Source organism: Rhincodon typus, chromosome 32 (assembly GCF_021869965.1).
Source record: "Rhincodon typus isolate 14 chromosome 32, sRhiTyp1.1, whole genome shotgun sequence".
NCBI lineage: Eukaryota > Metazoa > Chordata > Chondrichthyes > Orectolobiformes > Rhincodontidae > Rhincodon > Rhincodon typus.
This window is the reverse complement of record NC_063363.1, coordinates 29,637,453-29,653,218: the sequence shown is the minus strand read 5'-3', so window position 1 is coordinate 29,653,218 and position 15,766 is coordinate 29,637,453. Positions and strand designations below refer to the sequence as shown.

Below are 15,766 nucleotides of genomic sequence, written 5' to 3'. Positions count from 1 at the left end.
TGCTGCTTGGCCTGCTGTGTTCATCCAGCCCTGCACCTTGTTGTCTCGGATTCTCCAGCATCTGCAGTTCCTACTATCTCAAACCTTTAACACTTTTTTTCTCTCTCTACAGATGCTGGCAGACCTACTGAGTTTCTCCACTATTCTCCAGTACTTACCGTGTTTGTTTCAGATTTCCAACGTCTGTAGTGTTTTGCTTTTATTTTCTTCACAGCTGTTGCCTTGTCAATATTATTTCGAAGATGGGCCACTGTTTCTTCTGAGCTTGGCTTTTACAGAATTTCAGGGTCTGAGAACCGGTTTCAGTCACATGATCAAAACATTGCTCAACAATGGAAGGTAAATGGTGGTCCTTCACACTTAACTGGTCTTGTTAGATTTCCTTTGTTATGTTGCAAACCTAGAGACATAAAGTCTAAGGGTCCATTGACTCTGTGCTTTGTGGTCAGCTTCCAACAATGTCAGCCGTAAGCTCCACAAAGGATTACTGTTTAGGCATGTCTATTCAAGGGGCAGACTGTCACTCAGTACGATTCAGTTTAGAACTTTCCAGATGCTTGATCATCTGAGTTGAAGTTGCAAAGGTCGCCTGATCTGTGCCCACCGCTCCCCCCCCACCCCCACACCGCCAGCAGCTATCTTAACGGTTCATCAGTGTATATTTTTTAAATAAATAAAAGCAGTTCCAGAAACTTCCGTACGAACATAGCGAAATTTAAAGTCACAAACATGACATATCTTTGACTGTTGGACAAACACGTGAAAATAGCAGGTAAGAAAAGATTAGTTGGTTCATCAGGATGCAACCCTCTTTATTTTTGGAGATTGTTTTGCTGATCAAGATTTGAAATGTTAGCAAAGTAAAATCCCATTCAAGTGCTCACGATCAGCATCAACAGTCCCTAGGTCAAGTGCAGCACAGTCACTGGCAAAATAGAGATCCTCCACCTCTAGTCTAACCTTTGAAGAGTCCCTGTACTGCACAAGAGTGGCATTTTTATTTCCTGCAGAAACCATCACTACTCCTTCTCAAATGTTACAAGCTTAGTGAAGATTAATGAGTTGAACTCTTTTTCATTTGATGTGGAATTGAGATTAGTTAAACTAATCTCCCTTAGGAACAGTGAGAGAAGGGAATTATTCATCCCAATTCAACAATGCAGGCAGATCAGAACAGAAAGTTACCCTTTCACTGACAACATAAGCTTCCCGAACTGTAGTCGTTCACAACATTATCGTTCTGGCAGCTCCAAAATATTAACCCTTCAGAACATTGACAACCAGTAGGGATATTCTTCACCAGATAGTTTAAGCGCTGAAGAAGGGGGGAACACTGGGTTTTCAGCTGAAACACCAGCTTAGCCAACATTTAACACAAGACACAGGAGTGTAGGAGTTGGGAGATCATGGTGTAGCTGTACAGGACATTGATTAGGTCACATTTGGAATACTGCATTCAATTCTGGTCTCCTTGCTATAGAAAAGATGTTATGAAACTTGAAACATTTCAGAAAAAAATTACAAGGCTGTTGCCAGCGTTGGAGGGTTTGAGATATAGGGAGAGGCTGACTAGGCTGTGGCTATTTTCCCTGGAGCACCGGAGGCTGAGGGGTAATCTTATAGAAGCTTATAAAATCATGAGGGGTATGGATAGGATGAATAGTCAAGCTCTTTTCCCCAGCGTAGGGGAGTCCAAAACTAGAGGGCATAGGTTTAAGGTGAGAGGGGAAAGATTTAAAAGGAACCTAAGGGGTGACTTTATCACACAATGGGTGTTGCATGTATGGAACGAGCTGCCAGAGGAGAGTGGTGGAGGCTGGTACAATTACAACATTTAAAAGGTATCTGGATGGGTGCATGAACAGGAATAGCATAGAGGGATGTGGGCCAAATGCCAGCAAATGGGACTAGATTAATTTAGAATATTTGAATAGCATGGACGAGTTAGATTGAAGGGTTTGTTTCCATGTTCTACAACCCTATGACTCTATGAGATCAGCCTTAGAAACAACCACCCAAAGGCTTGTTAAGTATACAATTGCCATTTAAAATGTTGGTGTTCGTTAAAGAAGCTACACATCATTTTGGTGTCAAGTACATCTACTAATAACGTCTCAGAACATGGACTAATTTTATGGGAGTAAACAAAGCTTAGAGTTTGATTTCAAGTATTGTTTAAAGGGTATTCACCATTTTGTTGTCATTGCAAATGCAGAGAGAAAATACCAGTAGAAATACTGGGAAATGAATGTGCTGGTCATATTGGAGCACTGCTCTAAGGTACACAAGACTAGTCTGACCAATGTGTGTCATTTGCAGATTCTACTGGTTTTTCCTTCTGGTGTGGGAGCAGCGAGAGGGTCTTCAAAGCACATTGAGAGATGTTCTAGGTACTTACTCAAGAGTTCACTGACACTTAAATACTAATTGCCGCATAAATTGTCTGAGAACTTCACATTGAAAGAGTAACTGTTTCACTACTCTATCTTAATGGACACCTTATAGGAATTTCCAGGTGAAGGGGGTTGTCACCATTTTGTAACAGGATTCCTCTGGATTAGGAGTGGGAGGAAGACATGAGGCAGAACCATCTGACTGCTGCAGGAGAGAGGACAGAGGGACAAGGAGGATGGAGTGTAGGTACAGGGACTTCCTTCTTCTCTCGACTTCCTCTATCAGGATGTCCAGAGCAATATCTGAGGACCTATGTTCCCTCTCCCTCAGTCCCTGAGCCATCCTGTAATGAACCGATCGGTGTCAACCAAAGCATTTCACACTTTCACCGGAAGTCTGTGCAAGGAGCCCACAAATCCTGCTCCAAATTGCACCTGCTAAACATGTTAGTACTCAAATTAGATAGCTGTTTAGCAGGTCTAGGTCAATTCAAATGATAATCATCAGCAATTAGGACCACAATTTTATGGTCAATTCTGTCTGTCAAATAGGCTATCCTTATTAGCACTGCACCCAATTAGCACTTGAATTCACCTTTTGGCCAAAATTACATAAGAACGTAACTTAAGAAACAAAAGTTGGAGTTCGCCATTCAGGTCTTCAAGCCATTCTATAAGATCTTGACTGTACCAACCTCAGACTCAATACCTGCTTTTTTGTGAGCTCAACATAATCAACAATTCCCTGATATTTCAAATATCTATCCTCTTTAAATACTTTCCGTGATCTAGACTCCATAACTCTCTGGGGTGAAGAATTCCAGCAGTTAATCATCCATTATGAGAAGAAATTCCTTTGCATATCAGTTTTAAACAAATGTACCCTTATTCTGCAGCTATCCCTTAATTCAAGATTCTCCCACGAGTGGAGGTATCTTTTGAACATCTACCCCTGTCAAGCCCCTTTTACAATCTTGTATGTTTTAATAAGACCACCCCTCATTCTTCTAAACCCTAATGAATAAAAACCTAAACTGTTATAACCATTCTTGATAAGATAATCCTTCATCTTAGGAATCAGCCTGGTTAATCTATTTTGAACTGCCACCGCTGCCAGCACACCCTTAAATACGGGGACCAAAACTATTCACAATACTCCACAGTGGCCTCGCCAACACCCTATTTTTAAACTTCAATCCCTGAGCAATAAAGGCAAAAATTTCACTTGCCTTCTTAATTACTTGGTGCACCTGCATGCTAATGTCCGTGTTTCATGCATTAGAACACTCAGGTTTCTCTGTGCCGCACTCTTTTGGAGTCTTTCTCCATTTAAATAGTCCACCTTCTGATTCTTCTGACCAAAGTGCATGATCTTACACTTTCCTACATTAAACTTCATCCAACAGGTTTTTGCCCATTCACTCAACCTATCTATGTCCCCTTGCAGATTCCTTATTTCCTCATCACAACATGCCCTTCCACCTATTTTAGTACCACCAGTAGATCTGACTGCATTACACTCTGCCCCTTCCTCTAAGTTATGAATAGAGGTGGTAAACAATTGAGGCCCTAGGCCCAATCCTTGAGGCACTCTACTTGTTAAATCTTTTCAACTTGAAAAAAACATATTAATCAGACTCGCTGTTTTCTGTGGGTAAACCAATCTTCAATCCATGCTATTACATTACCCCAATACTATGAGTTACAATTTTGCACAATTCTATGAACCCCCAATGAATCTCATTGTTCCTTTCTCAATTATTTATTCTTTTACAAAAAGGTATCAAAACCAGCACATAATACTCCACCTACAGACTAATTAAAATCTTGAAAAAGTTCAACATTATCTCCATCATTTTACTTTATTTTATCCATTAATGGGATGATGGCATTGCTGGCTAGGCAGCATTTATTGCCCAGGACATTATCCGGGTCTCTGGATTAACAGTCCAGAAATGATACCTCTAGGCCATTGCCTCCCCTCATTTTAATCACCTTTGTGATTTCACTTGCTTTTTATTCTGCCTTTATGTACTCTTTATGTTCCCATTCATTTCCTGCCAATCTGTGCACCAAGTACAACCACTCCATTCAAACCTTACTGTTTCATATTATCTCCCTTTCTTCTAGTTTTGTAATTAATTTGCATTTTTCTACAGATAGCATTTGCTCAGCCCATCCAAGTCCTCCTTCACTCTTTTGCAATCCTTTGTCACAATTTGACACACTCTCCAAATTTGGTATAACAACCAAATTTTGAGAATGATCCTCAATTCTTCAGTCCAGCCCCAACAAGGACTCCAATGGAATATCACCCACCACATTGTAGCAGTCCAAGAAACTTGTTTTATACCTACAATTTGCAGTCAGTGCTCCAAGCACCCTTCTATCCAACTCCTCTAATTCCATGTGTCATTATGTAGCATCTTGCTACATTTTTTAAAGAAATCCATACAAGGCACTTCTACTGTGTCTCCTCTATCTTTCTTTCATGTCATTTATTAAAATAATTCAACAAGATCCTTAAAAATCCATGACAACTGATCTATTATGTCATGATTTAATTAATAATATTAATGCACATTATATATTTTAATAATATATTGATATTTTATGATATAATATAATTTTATATATAATGATATTTTAGTGTTTTTGTTTGAAGAAGCCCTTCAGATTTAGACAGTGGAGATCCTCATACTTCATTGGTCTAGTAATTCGGAGGCCCAGGCTAAGGTTCTAGACACATTAATGTTCAAACCCATCATGGCAACTTGCAGGATTTAAATTTAATTGTAAAAAATTTGGTATCAAAAATTGTTCTTAGTGACAGTGACTCTGAAAGCAATGATAACTGTTATGAAGCAACTCACTAATGTCCTTTCACAAAGCAAATCTGCCATTTTTACCTAGTCTGATATGCATGTGACTCTACATACACATCGATGTGGATGACACTTAGCCCTCCTCTGAAACGGCCTAGCAGAACAACTAAGCAGAAGCAATAAATGCATGGACTGTATGGTGGTTTAGTAGTTGGCACTGCTGCCTCACAACACCAGGGAACCGGGTTTGATTTCAACCTCAGGTGACTGTCTGTGTGGAGTTTGCATATTCTCCCCATGTCTGTGTGGGTTTCCTCCCACATTCCAAAGATGTGCAGGCTAGGTGGGTTAGGCATGGGAAATGCAAGGTTACAAGAATCGGTTGGGATGGTCGTCAGAGGGTCAGTGTGCACTTGATGGGCCGGATGATCTGTTTCAGTGCTATAGGGATTCTATGAAATGCTGGCCATACCAGCAAAACCCACATCTTGTGAAACAATAAAGAAAAGATTAATTGAAACACAATAGGGAAAATGCCTGTGGTGAGACTTTTTGAACTTGGGACATTTTTTCTCAAGGAATACTCTTTAAAAAAAATGAACTACTGGCAACCAAATAATGAACTGGAACAAGCAAATTACCTAAAGGTAAAAGAAAATTCAGGAGGCATTGGCCACGATACAATTAGGATAAGCAGGAATACAAAGAGGAAAGAAGTCAAGAACATGAATACTTGAATGAAACAGCAAAATTACAGTGGAATTAAAACCGATCTTGCTTGCAATTTGATTTTAAAAGTAAATGCGAAATTGAGTTGCAGATCAGTACATGCCAATTTACTTATGAAAAGATTTATTGAAGTTGGGTTTATGGGTGATTTTAGAGATGGAGGGCAAGGATTTGTTCAAGTATTGCCCTCAAAGCGGTGCAACACAAACCAGGCATAGGTAGAGTTGCAGGCCGGTCACTGAGTGGCATTTTTCTATTGATGAAGAAAGTTACACGGGCCATGCAGGTAGTGGCCCTCAACACTGCCCTTCCTGCAGAATCAAAGTAGTTTTATATTGCTCCAGAAAGCCAGTTGGTGAAGGATAGAACAGGAGTCATGCTTTACACATTTATTTCTAATTACAGAGTTGAATATTACAAACATACACGTTCTAAACTGAAAAAAGTAGCATTTCTATACATTAACAGGGCTCAAATTACAATTAACAGTCTGTGATAGTGCTGTGCAACAACACTTCTCCCCTACTTTCTACTGGTGCAAATTTACTTGCTACAAAAATATGAAAATATATAACCATAATTCTTTCATTTCCTCCCTAGCATTTCTCTTAGTCTTTAAATAATAAACTACCAGGACTGTCTGATTTAGCATCCATTCATAATAAAGGTAAAATATTGCAGATGCTGGAGATCTGAAATAAAGACAGAAATGCTGGAGAAACTCAGCAGATCTAGCAGCACCCACGGAGACAGGAACAAAATTAACATTTCAAGTCTAATGACTTTTCTTCAGAAACAAAGCTCAGTTCCAAAGAAGAGTCATTGGACCCAATCATTACCTGTGTTTTTCCATAGTTGCAGCCAGACCTGCTGAGTTTCTCCAGCATTTTCTGCTTTTTTTTGCATTCATTCCTGTTTGAGGAATAATTTCCTCTGCATTCATCTCTCAAAGTTTTACAATACCAATATTCACCTACATAAAAACCAATGTCCATCTAATATCCAGTCTCTAACTTCCTAATACAAACCTTCTTCGTTAAGATTTTAATAGCACTATCCATGCCTTGGCTGTTCATTTTCTACAATTATGCTATGGAAAATCACTTTATTTCCCTTGATAATTTTTGGTAATTGTCTTTCTGATTACTTTGGTTCTACTTTGCCCATTGCTGATGTAACAGTCCATTCACTTCATATTTCATTTAATCTGCAAAAGTTCCTTTTATATCTCAGTCTAATTGTTTTTTGGTTTCTCAGTCAAGTACTCTTGATACGGAGTTTTGTGTATTCCTTTTTAATCCAAGATCTTGACTCTAATTTGCATTTGATCACTATTCCCTAGGTGTTCACTAAATTTAGGTCACCTACTTAAACAACAACTCAATGCTTGGATCAAGGTCAAGTAAAATTTACTTCCTCATTCAATAATATATTGACCAAGAAAACAGTTTTGAATGATTTGAACAATCTTCCTTTTTTTCAACAGAACTATTATCTCTCATTCTACATACTTTTGACTTAAAATCTCTCCCATTACTTCAATTCCTAGTACATGGTTCCCCGATTGAGGGTGAATTTTTTTGACCAATCTCATTTCACAATGTCTAAAAATATAAACAGATTGCTAGAAAATCAGAGCAGATGTGGAAGCATCTGTGGACAGAAAGGAGAATTTACATTTTGGGTCCATTGACCCTTCTTTAGAATTGATTATAGCTGGGAAAAGTTGGAATATATGCTAATGAAGGGGTGGGGGGAGGGGGAAGAAGTAAACAATAGGTGGTGATGGAGCTCAGAGAGAGAGGTTAACATTTGGGCAGATAATGGAATGGGTAAAGATCAACCTGAATAGCTGCTAATGGGAACAACTAGTGGCTGACAATGGGTTGTTTGAGGTAGCAGCCCACGTAATGACAAGGCCTGGTATGTGGAGGTTAGCATCAGGCAGGAGAGAAGGTGTTCAGGCCCTAAAATGATTGATCTTGATACTGAGTCCAGAAGGCTTTAGGTCCCCAAGCAGAAAATGAGATGCTGTTCTTCCAGCTTGTACTGGAGCACTACAGCAAGCCTGAGACAGAGATGTTGACCAGCAAACATGGTGGTGTATTGAAATGGCAGGCAACCAGAAGCCCAGGCTCTTTTCTCCCAGCTACAATCAGCTCTGAAGAAGGGTCACTGGATCCAAAACGTTAACTCTCCTTTCTCTCTATTGATGCTGCCAGACCTGCTGAGTTTTCTAGTAACTGCTGTTTTTGTTTCTGATTTCCAGCATCTGCAGTTCTTTGGTTTTCAATCTAAACTATCTTCCCAATGTTATGGCTGAAACCTTGAAATTCCTGAGCTCAATTAAAATGAGTCTGTTAGGATTATTACTCTATTTAAATATTGAGACTCCAAGGATACTGTAAAATGTTTAATTAATATTCATATTACTCAGTTTTTTTTTAGTCAATTCAGGCCTAGCTAAAGCACATTTTAGTTCCTAAGTTTACTTAATACTTCTTTATTTTAATCAGTTTCCCAGTTTTTCTTCACATACTCTGTGTGAATTAGGTCTACATTGCAGTTTGCATTTCCATGGTTTGGCAAATTCTGCTTTTCTTTATTTTCCCATAACCCGATTTCTTCCAACTAGCTATCTTCTCTAAATGAACTTTGTTCAACCTTCCTTCCACCTAATTTGCTATATACTTAAAGTATATATTCCTTTCCAAACTGCAAAATATGTAACTTCTAATTAAAATCCCTTCAAAGAAACTGGCCTCAGTGCGGCTCAGTTCTAGGTCATCACATTGCCAATTCATTCCTACCCCAGAACAAGTGTCAATAAATGATAAAGATAAATAAGTCTCAATATACCCAAATTGAAAACCATATGCCCTAAGAAGCATCTCTGCCTGACATTTACCTCCCTGGTTTGCTTTATCTTTGTCGGCTAATATGTAAAAATCCTGCAATTACTACATCACACAGCCAATTTCTTACTCAATCATAGTACTTCTAGAATTCTTTTACCAAGGCAGGAAATATATTTTTTTCCTTGTGCAATTGGTTCTGACATTAACTTTAATTTCTAGCTGTTTCCGTTTCCCATCCAATATTAATACGCACTGTTGGGTGTGAACAACATTAGTACATGGAAGAAACCTACCTATGAGATCGTATGTGTTTGCCATTATATATCGCTTTTATTCTTTCATGAGGGTGTGGGCATGACCTTCCCATATTGCCCATGAGGTGAACCACTACCGTGAACCATTGTGATTGATGCTGTGTAAGTATATCCACAATGCTTTTCAGGAAGAGAATTCTAGTAACAGTGAAGGAACAGCAATATAGTTCCAAGAATGATTTCCGATGAAAGGGGAGCTCAGAACTAGAGGTCACAGTCTAAGGATATGGGGTAGGCCATTTAGGACTTAGATGTGGAGAAATTTCTTCACCCAGAGGGTGATGACCCTGTGGAATTTTTTTGCCACAGGAAGTGCTGAAGTCAAACCATGGAATGCTTTCAAGGAGGAGTTAGATATATTTCTTAGGACTAAAGGAACAAAAGAATATGGGGAGAAAATGGGAACAGGATACTGAGTTGGGTGATCAGTCATGATTATATTGAATAGCAGAGCAGGCTCAAAAGGTTGAGTGGCCTATTCCAGCTTCTATTTTCTATATTTCTATGTTATTATGGTGATTATCTTGGAATGGGACTTGCAGATCATTGTTTCTCATGCATCTTCTGCTTTTGATCTTCAAGGTGTTAAAGGGAACAGATTTGGAAAGTGTTATCAAAGGAGGTTCAGTGATTGCCGCAGTACATCTTGCACATGGTATACACTGGTGCCACTGTAGTGGAGGAAGTAATGCTTAAATTAATTTATGGGCTGCTTTATCCTAGATGGTATCAAACAATTTAAGAATCATTGGAGGGGCTTTCATCCAAGAGTGAAGAGTATTCTATCACAGTCCTGGAGAGTGTCTTATAGTTGGCAGACAGGTTTGGGGAGCCAAGAGGTCAGTTACTCATTTCAGAATTCTCAGATTTTGACTTGCTCTTATAGCCACAGTATTCAATTGACTAGTCCGTTTAAGTTTCCAGGATACTGATGGTGAGGAATTCAATGATGACGATGCCGATAAACATCAAAGGTCATTGTCTGTGTGCGGTGAGTGTTACTTGCTACTTATCAGACAATGCTTGAATGCAGTCCAGATATGGCCCAAACTCTGGAGATTTTACCCTTATTCCTTTGGCTTTAATTTTATCTGGGTCAAATGTTAACTTAATGGAAAGGCCATTCAATTCCAATTGAAGTAGATAAGTAACTGTTGCAACACTTAACTCTTCTCTTCCTCATTAAATCATCTTCTGCATGGAACTATCCCCTTCTACTCTGTCTAATTATGGAGTAGTCATCTTATTCCAGAAATCTATCTAATACCCAAATATTATTAATATTACGGAACGAAAACAAAGTTGCTGGAGAAGCTCAGCAGGTCTGGCAGCATCTGTGAAGGAGAAAACTCTGTTTAATCTATCTAACACCCAAATATTATTAAGGATATTATGAAGGAGCTCCTTCACAGATGCTGCCAGATCTGCTGAGCTTTTCCAGCAACTTTGTTTTTGTTCCTAATTTACAGCATCCGCTGTTCTTTTGGTTTTTATTATTAATATTACATTGCTTTCCATGGATGGGGATCTTTAGACATTAAGTTAATGCACTCAGGGACACTTCCAGTGAGAGTGTTTGACTCAGAAGGCCTCTCACACTGAAGTAAGATTTCTAAACATGTGCTTCAACTGCCCTGCTATTGTAAATTCCTGAAGCTTTATCTCACACAAAACTAAATATAACATAGTAACTGATCATTCTTAATCTAACTAGTGTTGTATATGGGCCTGAATGGGTTAATAGTGAGGAATGCGACATGCACCACCCACTATGATGATCTCTTGTTAGGCCGCATTTGGAATATTGTGTGCAGTTTTGATCACCATATTACCAGAAGGATGTGGAAGCTTTGGAGAGAGTACAGAGAAGGTTCACCAAAATGTTGCCTGGGGTCTAGGGCATTGACTATTGAGGAAAGGTTAAAAAGACTAGGATTGTTTTCACTGGAAAGACGGCGGCTAAGAGAAGACCTGATAGAGGTCAACAAAATTATGAGAGGCATAGATAGGGTGGATAGTCAAAGGCTTTTTCCCAGGGTTGAAGTTTCAATCATAAAGGGGGCACAGGTTCAAGGTCAGAGGGGGAAAGTTTAAAGCAGATGTGTGAGGGAAGTTTTTCACGCAGAGAGTGGTAGCAGCGTGGAATGCATTACCAGAAGAGGTGGTGGATGTGGGCATATTGAAGACATTTAAGAGGCACCTAGATGGGTACATGAATAAGAAGGAAATAGATGGATACGGATCGAAAAATGGCAGGTTTGTTTTTAGATTAATTAGGGATGATGGTCAGCACAGGCTCAGAGGGCCAACGGGCCTGTTCCTGTACTGTACCTTTTTATTTGTTCATATGAACTTGTGGACGAAACAGCTTAAGTTCTCACAAGAATGAAACTTAACACAGGGCCCTCCGCAGTCTCTGTAACAATCGCTATCATATCAAAGTAACATGTAAATAGTTGCTAACAGAAAATAAGCTACACGTTGTAAACTACAATGGACTCATCTAGTTAGACCAGGAAGTGGTTGTCCTCTGTAAGTGGTTGTCCTGAAGCAAATCTTATGGAGAGTGATGGCACTGACCTTTATTACGAGCAGTGTTTCATGCAGCGTAGTGAGCTGGCAAGCCCATACAACAATTATACACATGACAACTTGAACTTCAATTGAAATAATTTAATTAATCTAACTTGATGTCTACCTGCATATGGTGACACCATCTTATTACCCCAGCTAGAGCAGAAAGTGCTAGAAAAATTCAAATTGTTGTAATCGCCAACAGCATATTTTCTGCTACACTATTACCTACTGAAAATCATTTGCACATCACTGTCCTGCCCTTGTACTGACAGACATTTATTGGTACAAACCAGCAACACAAATGGCCAACAGAATAATTTTTCACCATGCCATTTTAATTCTCCACTGACTTAAAAATTATTGCACTATTTTTAAGTTCAAGCAACAGTGAGACAGGGAAGTATTTTTGAACTCTCATTCTGTGAACTCCAGTGGGAAGAAAATCATGCACGTGGAAAACAACCTGTTCTGCACCTGTTTCATGCTGCTGGCATCCATTAACTTCAACCCCTTAAATTCTGCTCCACTACCATCTTTCAGCTTCACCTGTACCATCTGTACCACCCTCACCATCCCTGATGCACAACAGAAAATGTTTCAAAATTAGTGTTTTTTTCTGAAGTCATATTCTAGAAGTCACAACAATGAAGTTACAAGGGAATTCATAAATTGGAAAGATTCTAAATAGTCACAGAGATTTCGTTAAATTTCTGTCATAAGATTCTTGTTGCTCCCAGTTAATTTCATTGAAACATTGCTGGTGGGGACTGGGAGAATAACTTTTACCCAAAATGATACTGAGCTATGGGCTATGAGTGGATCCCATACTTGACAAACATTCAATTCTTCATTAGATGAGCTCACCTGTTTGGATTGTATAATTGACCTCAGAACCCCTGAGTAAGGGAAAGAATAGAACAGATAGAGTTTCTGATCCTAATAACTATTCACTAATTCTGACTGGAAAGTGCCTCTTATTGTTTACTTGGATGTTGGTGAGAATGAGTTGGACTGTGGTTGCCATCAGCCCTTGACTGAATAACGAAATGGGTTCTTATTATCAGGCTTAACGCGAACAAAAGCCATGGAACGTTCATTCATATCACAGCCAAAACATGTTGAATGTCAGCCTGTAAATCCTTCCAGGACGCCAGGTGGCAGGTCTAAAGAGCTGGAGAGTCTACTGGTCAGTGATCCTGCAGAGAACACTGGAAAACCACTGCAGTACTCTGCCCAAGATCATTGAGTAATCCAATGCAAGTCCATGTCCTGAGTCTTGAAAAGGAGGGATATTGATGTTGAAAGGGTTAAAGAGTAAACAAGTGCATAGCAGATGCCCACACAGACAAGCATGACCCTTTGCCTCTGCAAACTAATTATGCTCTCTGAATATGACAGCCCGTATCAACTTGAACTGTGGGAAGCACAAAAGTTTACACCATCACTGTACAATGCCAACTTTCTATAAGTGTCCCTCAGGAATCCATGCACGAAGCATGTCATGGAGTTTGACATGCAATAGAGTGGGCGATTGACACGGTTTCCGTCTGAGAGAGACAGAGGCATAAACAATGCTTGTTGTTTCACAGGATGACTTGGTGGCTTATGTGCTTAACAGCCAAAAGCTTGAATTGTTATTTCTTCTTCAAAAAAAGTTCTCATTTTTAAAAAAAAGTATTTAGATCAATTTTCTGAGGCAATATCTGCTCTGACATAATGACTAGTCTCAGCAACTTTAACAAGGGATCAGCAAATGCACCGAGAAAACTCTGCAGTAGGTGCAGAGACAGACCAAAGCTCAGGAATATGTTAATCTGCCATATTTTAAACAAATAGAATAAAACAGACTTCCTACCTGGCAGTGCCAGCAAAAAGCAGAAAATGTTGAAGAATTGCAGAGAAGTGAAACCTCTTGAGAATACTTCCCTTCCTGTCTTCATTTTGGGACTAACACTGACTCCTGGCTGAGGATGATTTGCATGATTTGTTTAATCAGGGCACGTCCTCAGTACCACTAGGAGTTTTCGACAGACCTCAGCTCTGCCAAGCCCCTGAATAGAAGAGCAGTGTTCTCTAATTTATTACGAAGCCATCAGCACTAAGAATCCATGCCAACTCCAAAAAGAAAGATGGAGGAACATAAAGCTGGAGGTCTTGTCCTTAAACATTACATAAAAAAAGAAATCTCTTGAGAAAACTTGGGAATAGATTTTTAAACTCAAAACCATTTCCGGGCACTGCTGGTGTCATTTCCCTCTGAATTATCTGACATTGGTTTTAACTCTGGCGACTCTCAAGCTTTCAAATCTTGAGTTTCCACAAAGCAACAGCTTTCCTTTTTAAAACTAAATGCCACACTGAACATTAGTTTTCCGCCCTTGCAATTTTAAGCTGCCACATTGCAACTTGCCTTAACCGCTCCGCGACCACTGCCAACATGTCTGCGGCGTTCCCACATCAGAATCAGATGATTTTTCCTGTAGGTCACAACCCTCCCCACAAAAATTTCTTTTGAGTCTTTTTGCCCTTCACCCCATCTGTCAAAGATAAACTGGAACAGTTCAACAGGAGTATAGAAAATGTGAAGTTGTTCTGGCCCATCGCTTAAAGTAAAAACTGTAATCATCCTTGCGACCGATGTTGCTCATTAGCCTGTAAGTGCCACTTTAGCAATTCATTATAAATGGCTATGTGACAATTTGACTGATACAATACAATTCCATGATGGTCTCATATGTCCTGACCGTTTCACTTCTCTAATGTACCAAGTCTGCAAATCATAAATACCAGTAATTGACTATTCATCTGAGACTAGGACATGCTTTTTCACTACAATTACACGTTTTTAGGTTTCCCATTTCATGCCCAGAGTCCAACCTCCTCTTTTATAATTGATCTGAACGCTAGTCTGTCACTCTTGTTGACATAAGGTTATTCTGCAAATGTTGTTGGACATGGGTTCCATAGTTTGGTTCATGGATTTTTTAGAACAGTTTTCCTTGGATCTTGTGTTCAACAGTGCAGGCAAAATAAAAACTGAAAGAATTGCAGGTGCTGTAAATCAGGGACAAAAACAGAAGTTGTTGGAAACAGGTCTGGCAGCATCTGTAAAGAAACATCAGTTAACATTATGCGTCCGGTTCTGAGGAAGAATCACCGTCCCCAGTGAAGAGGAGGTGGTCACCTCTGACAGCATGAAGAAGCATAGCTGTACCTTGATCTTTTAGTGAGGCTGCAGCTGAAACTGGCTCTCCTGGTGGAGCATCGCATCTTTTAAGATCTTGGCTGAAGTCACACAGTGAGGGCTGAGTTCAGCTCAATGACACACAAGTATTTTTTGATTCCTAAAAATTTTGTAGTTGATGTAGTTACGCTCGGCTCTGCCATCATTGAGGATTGGGGTGCAGATGGAGCCTGTTCCTTCTGTTAGTTGTTTAATTGCCCAAAACCATTCATGACAGGATGTGGTAGGTCAGGAAGTCCTTGATCTGATCCATTGACTGTGGGATTGCTCAACTTGTCTATCATTCCAGTTCTATATTGCACCTATATAATCCTATTTCCTACAGTTTGTCTGATGAAAAGTTGCCCAAAAGTTGCTGATTTTCAGTTGATAAGACAGCAGAATGTCTGAAGACAACCCTGGGCAGTGCACGACCAGTGCCATCATGGGGAGGTGACAGCCCAGTGGTATTATCGCTGAACTGTCAATGCAGAGACCCAGGTGGAGACAAACAGGAAGCTGGAAGAACACAGCAAGCCAGGCAGCATCTGGAAAAAGGGAGAATTAAATGTTTCGGGTATTACCCTTCTTCATGTCCTGGGGATCCAGGTTCAAATCCCGCCACGGCAGATGGTGGAATTTGAATTCAATAACAATCTGGAATTAAGAGTCTAATGATGGCCTCAAAACAATTTTTGGAAAAAACCCATTTAGTTCACTGATGTCTTTTAGGGAAGGAAACTGCCATCCTTACCTGGTCTGGCCTACATGTGATTCCAGACTCTCAGCAATGTGGTTGACTCTTAATTGCCCTCTGGGCAATTAGGGATGGGCAATAAATACTGGC

At 39.7% G+C, this 15,766-nt stretch overlaps 1 protein-coding gene across 1 annotated transcript in view; it reads right to left on the bottom strand.

Annotated features, from left to right (window-relative positions):
• Positions 1–13,636, bottom strand: part of hepacamb (hepatic and glial cell adhesion molecule b) — a 361,487-nt gene extending 347,851 nt beyond the window's left edge. Inside the window, exon 1 of the mRNA XM_048615454.1 lies at positions 13,552–13,636. Within this exon, the coding sequence (XP_048471411.1) occupies positions 13,552–13,636 (85 nt within the window). The remainder of the gene's footprint in view (positions 1–13,551) is intronic.
• Between the last annotated feature and the right edge of the window lie 2,130 nt (positions 13,637–15,766).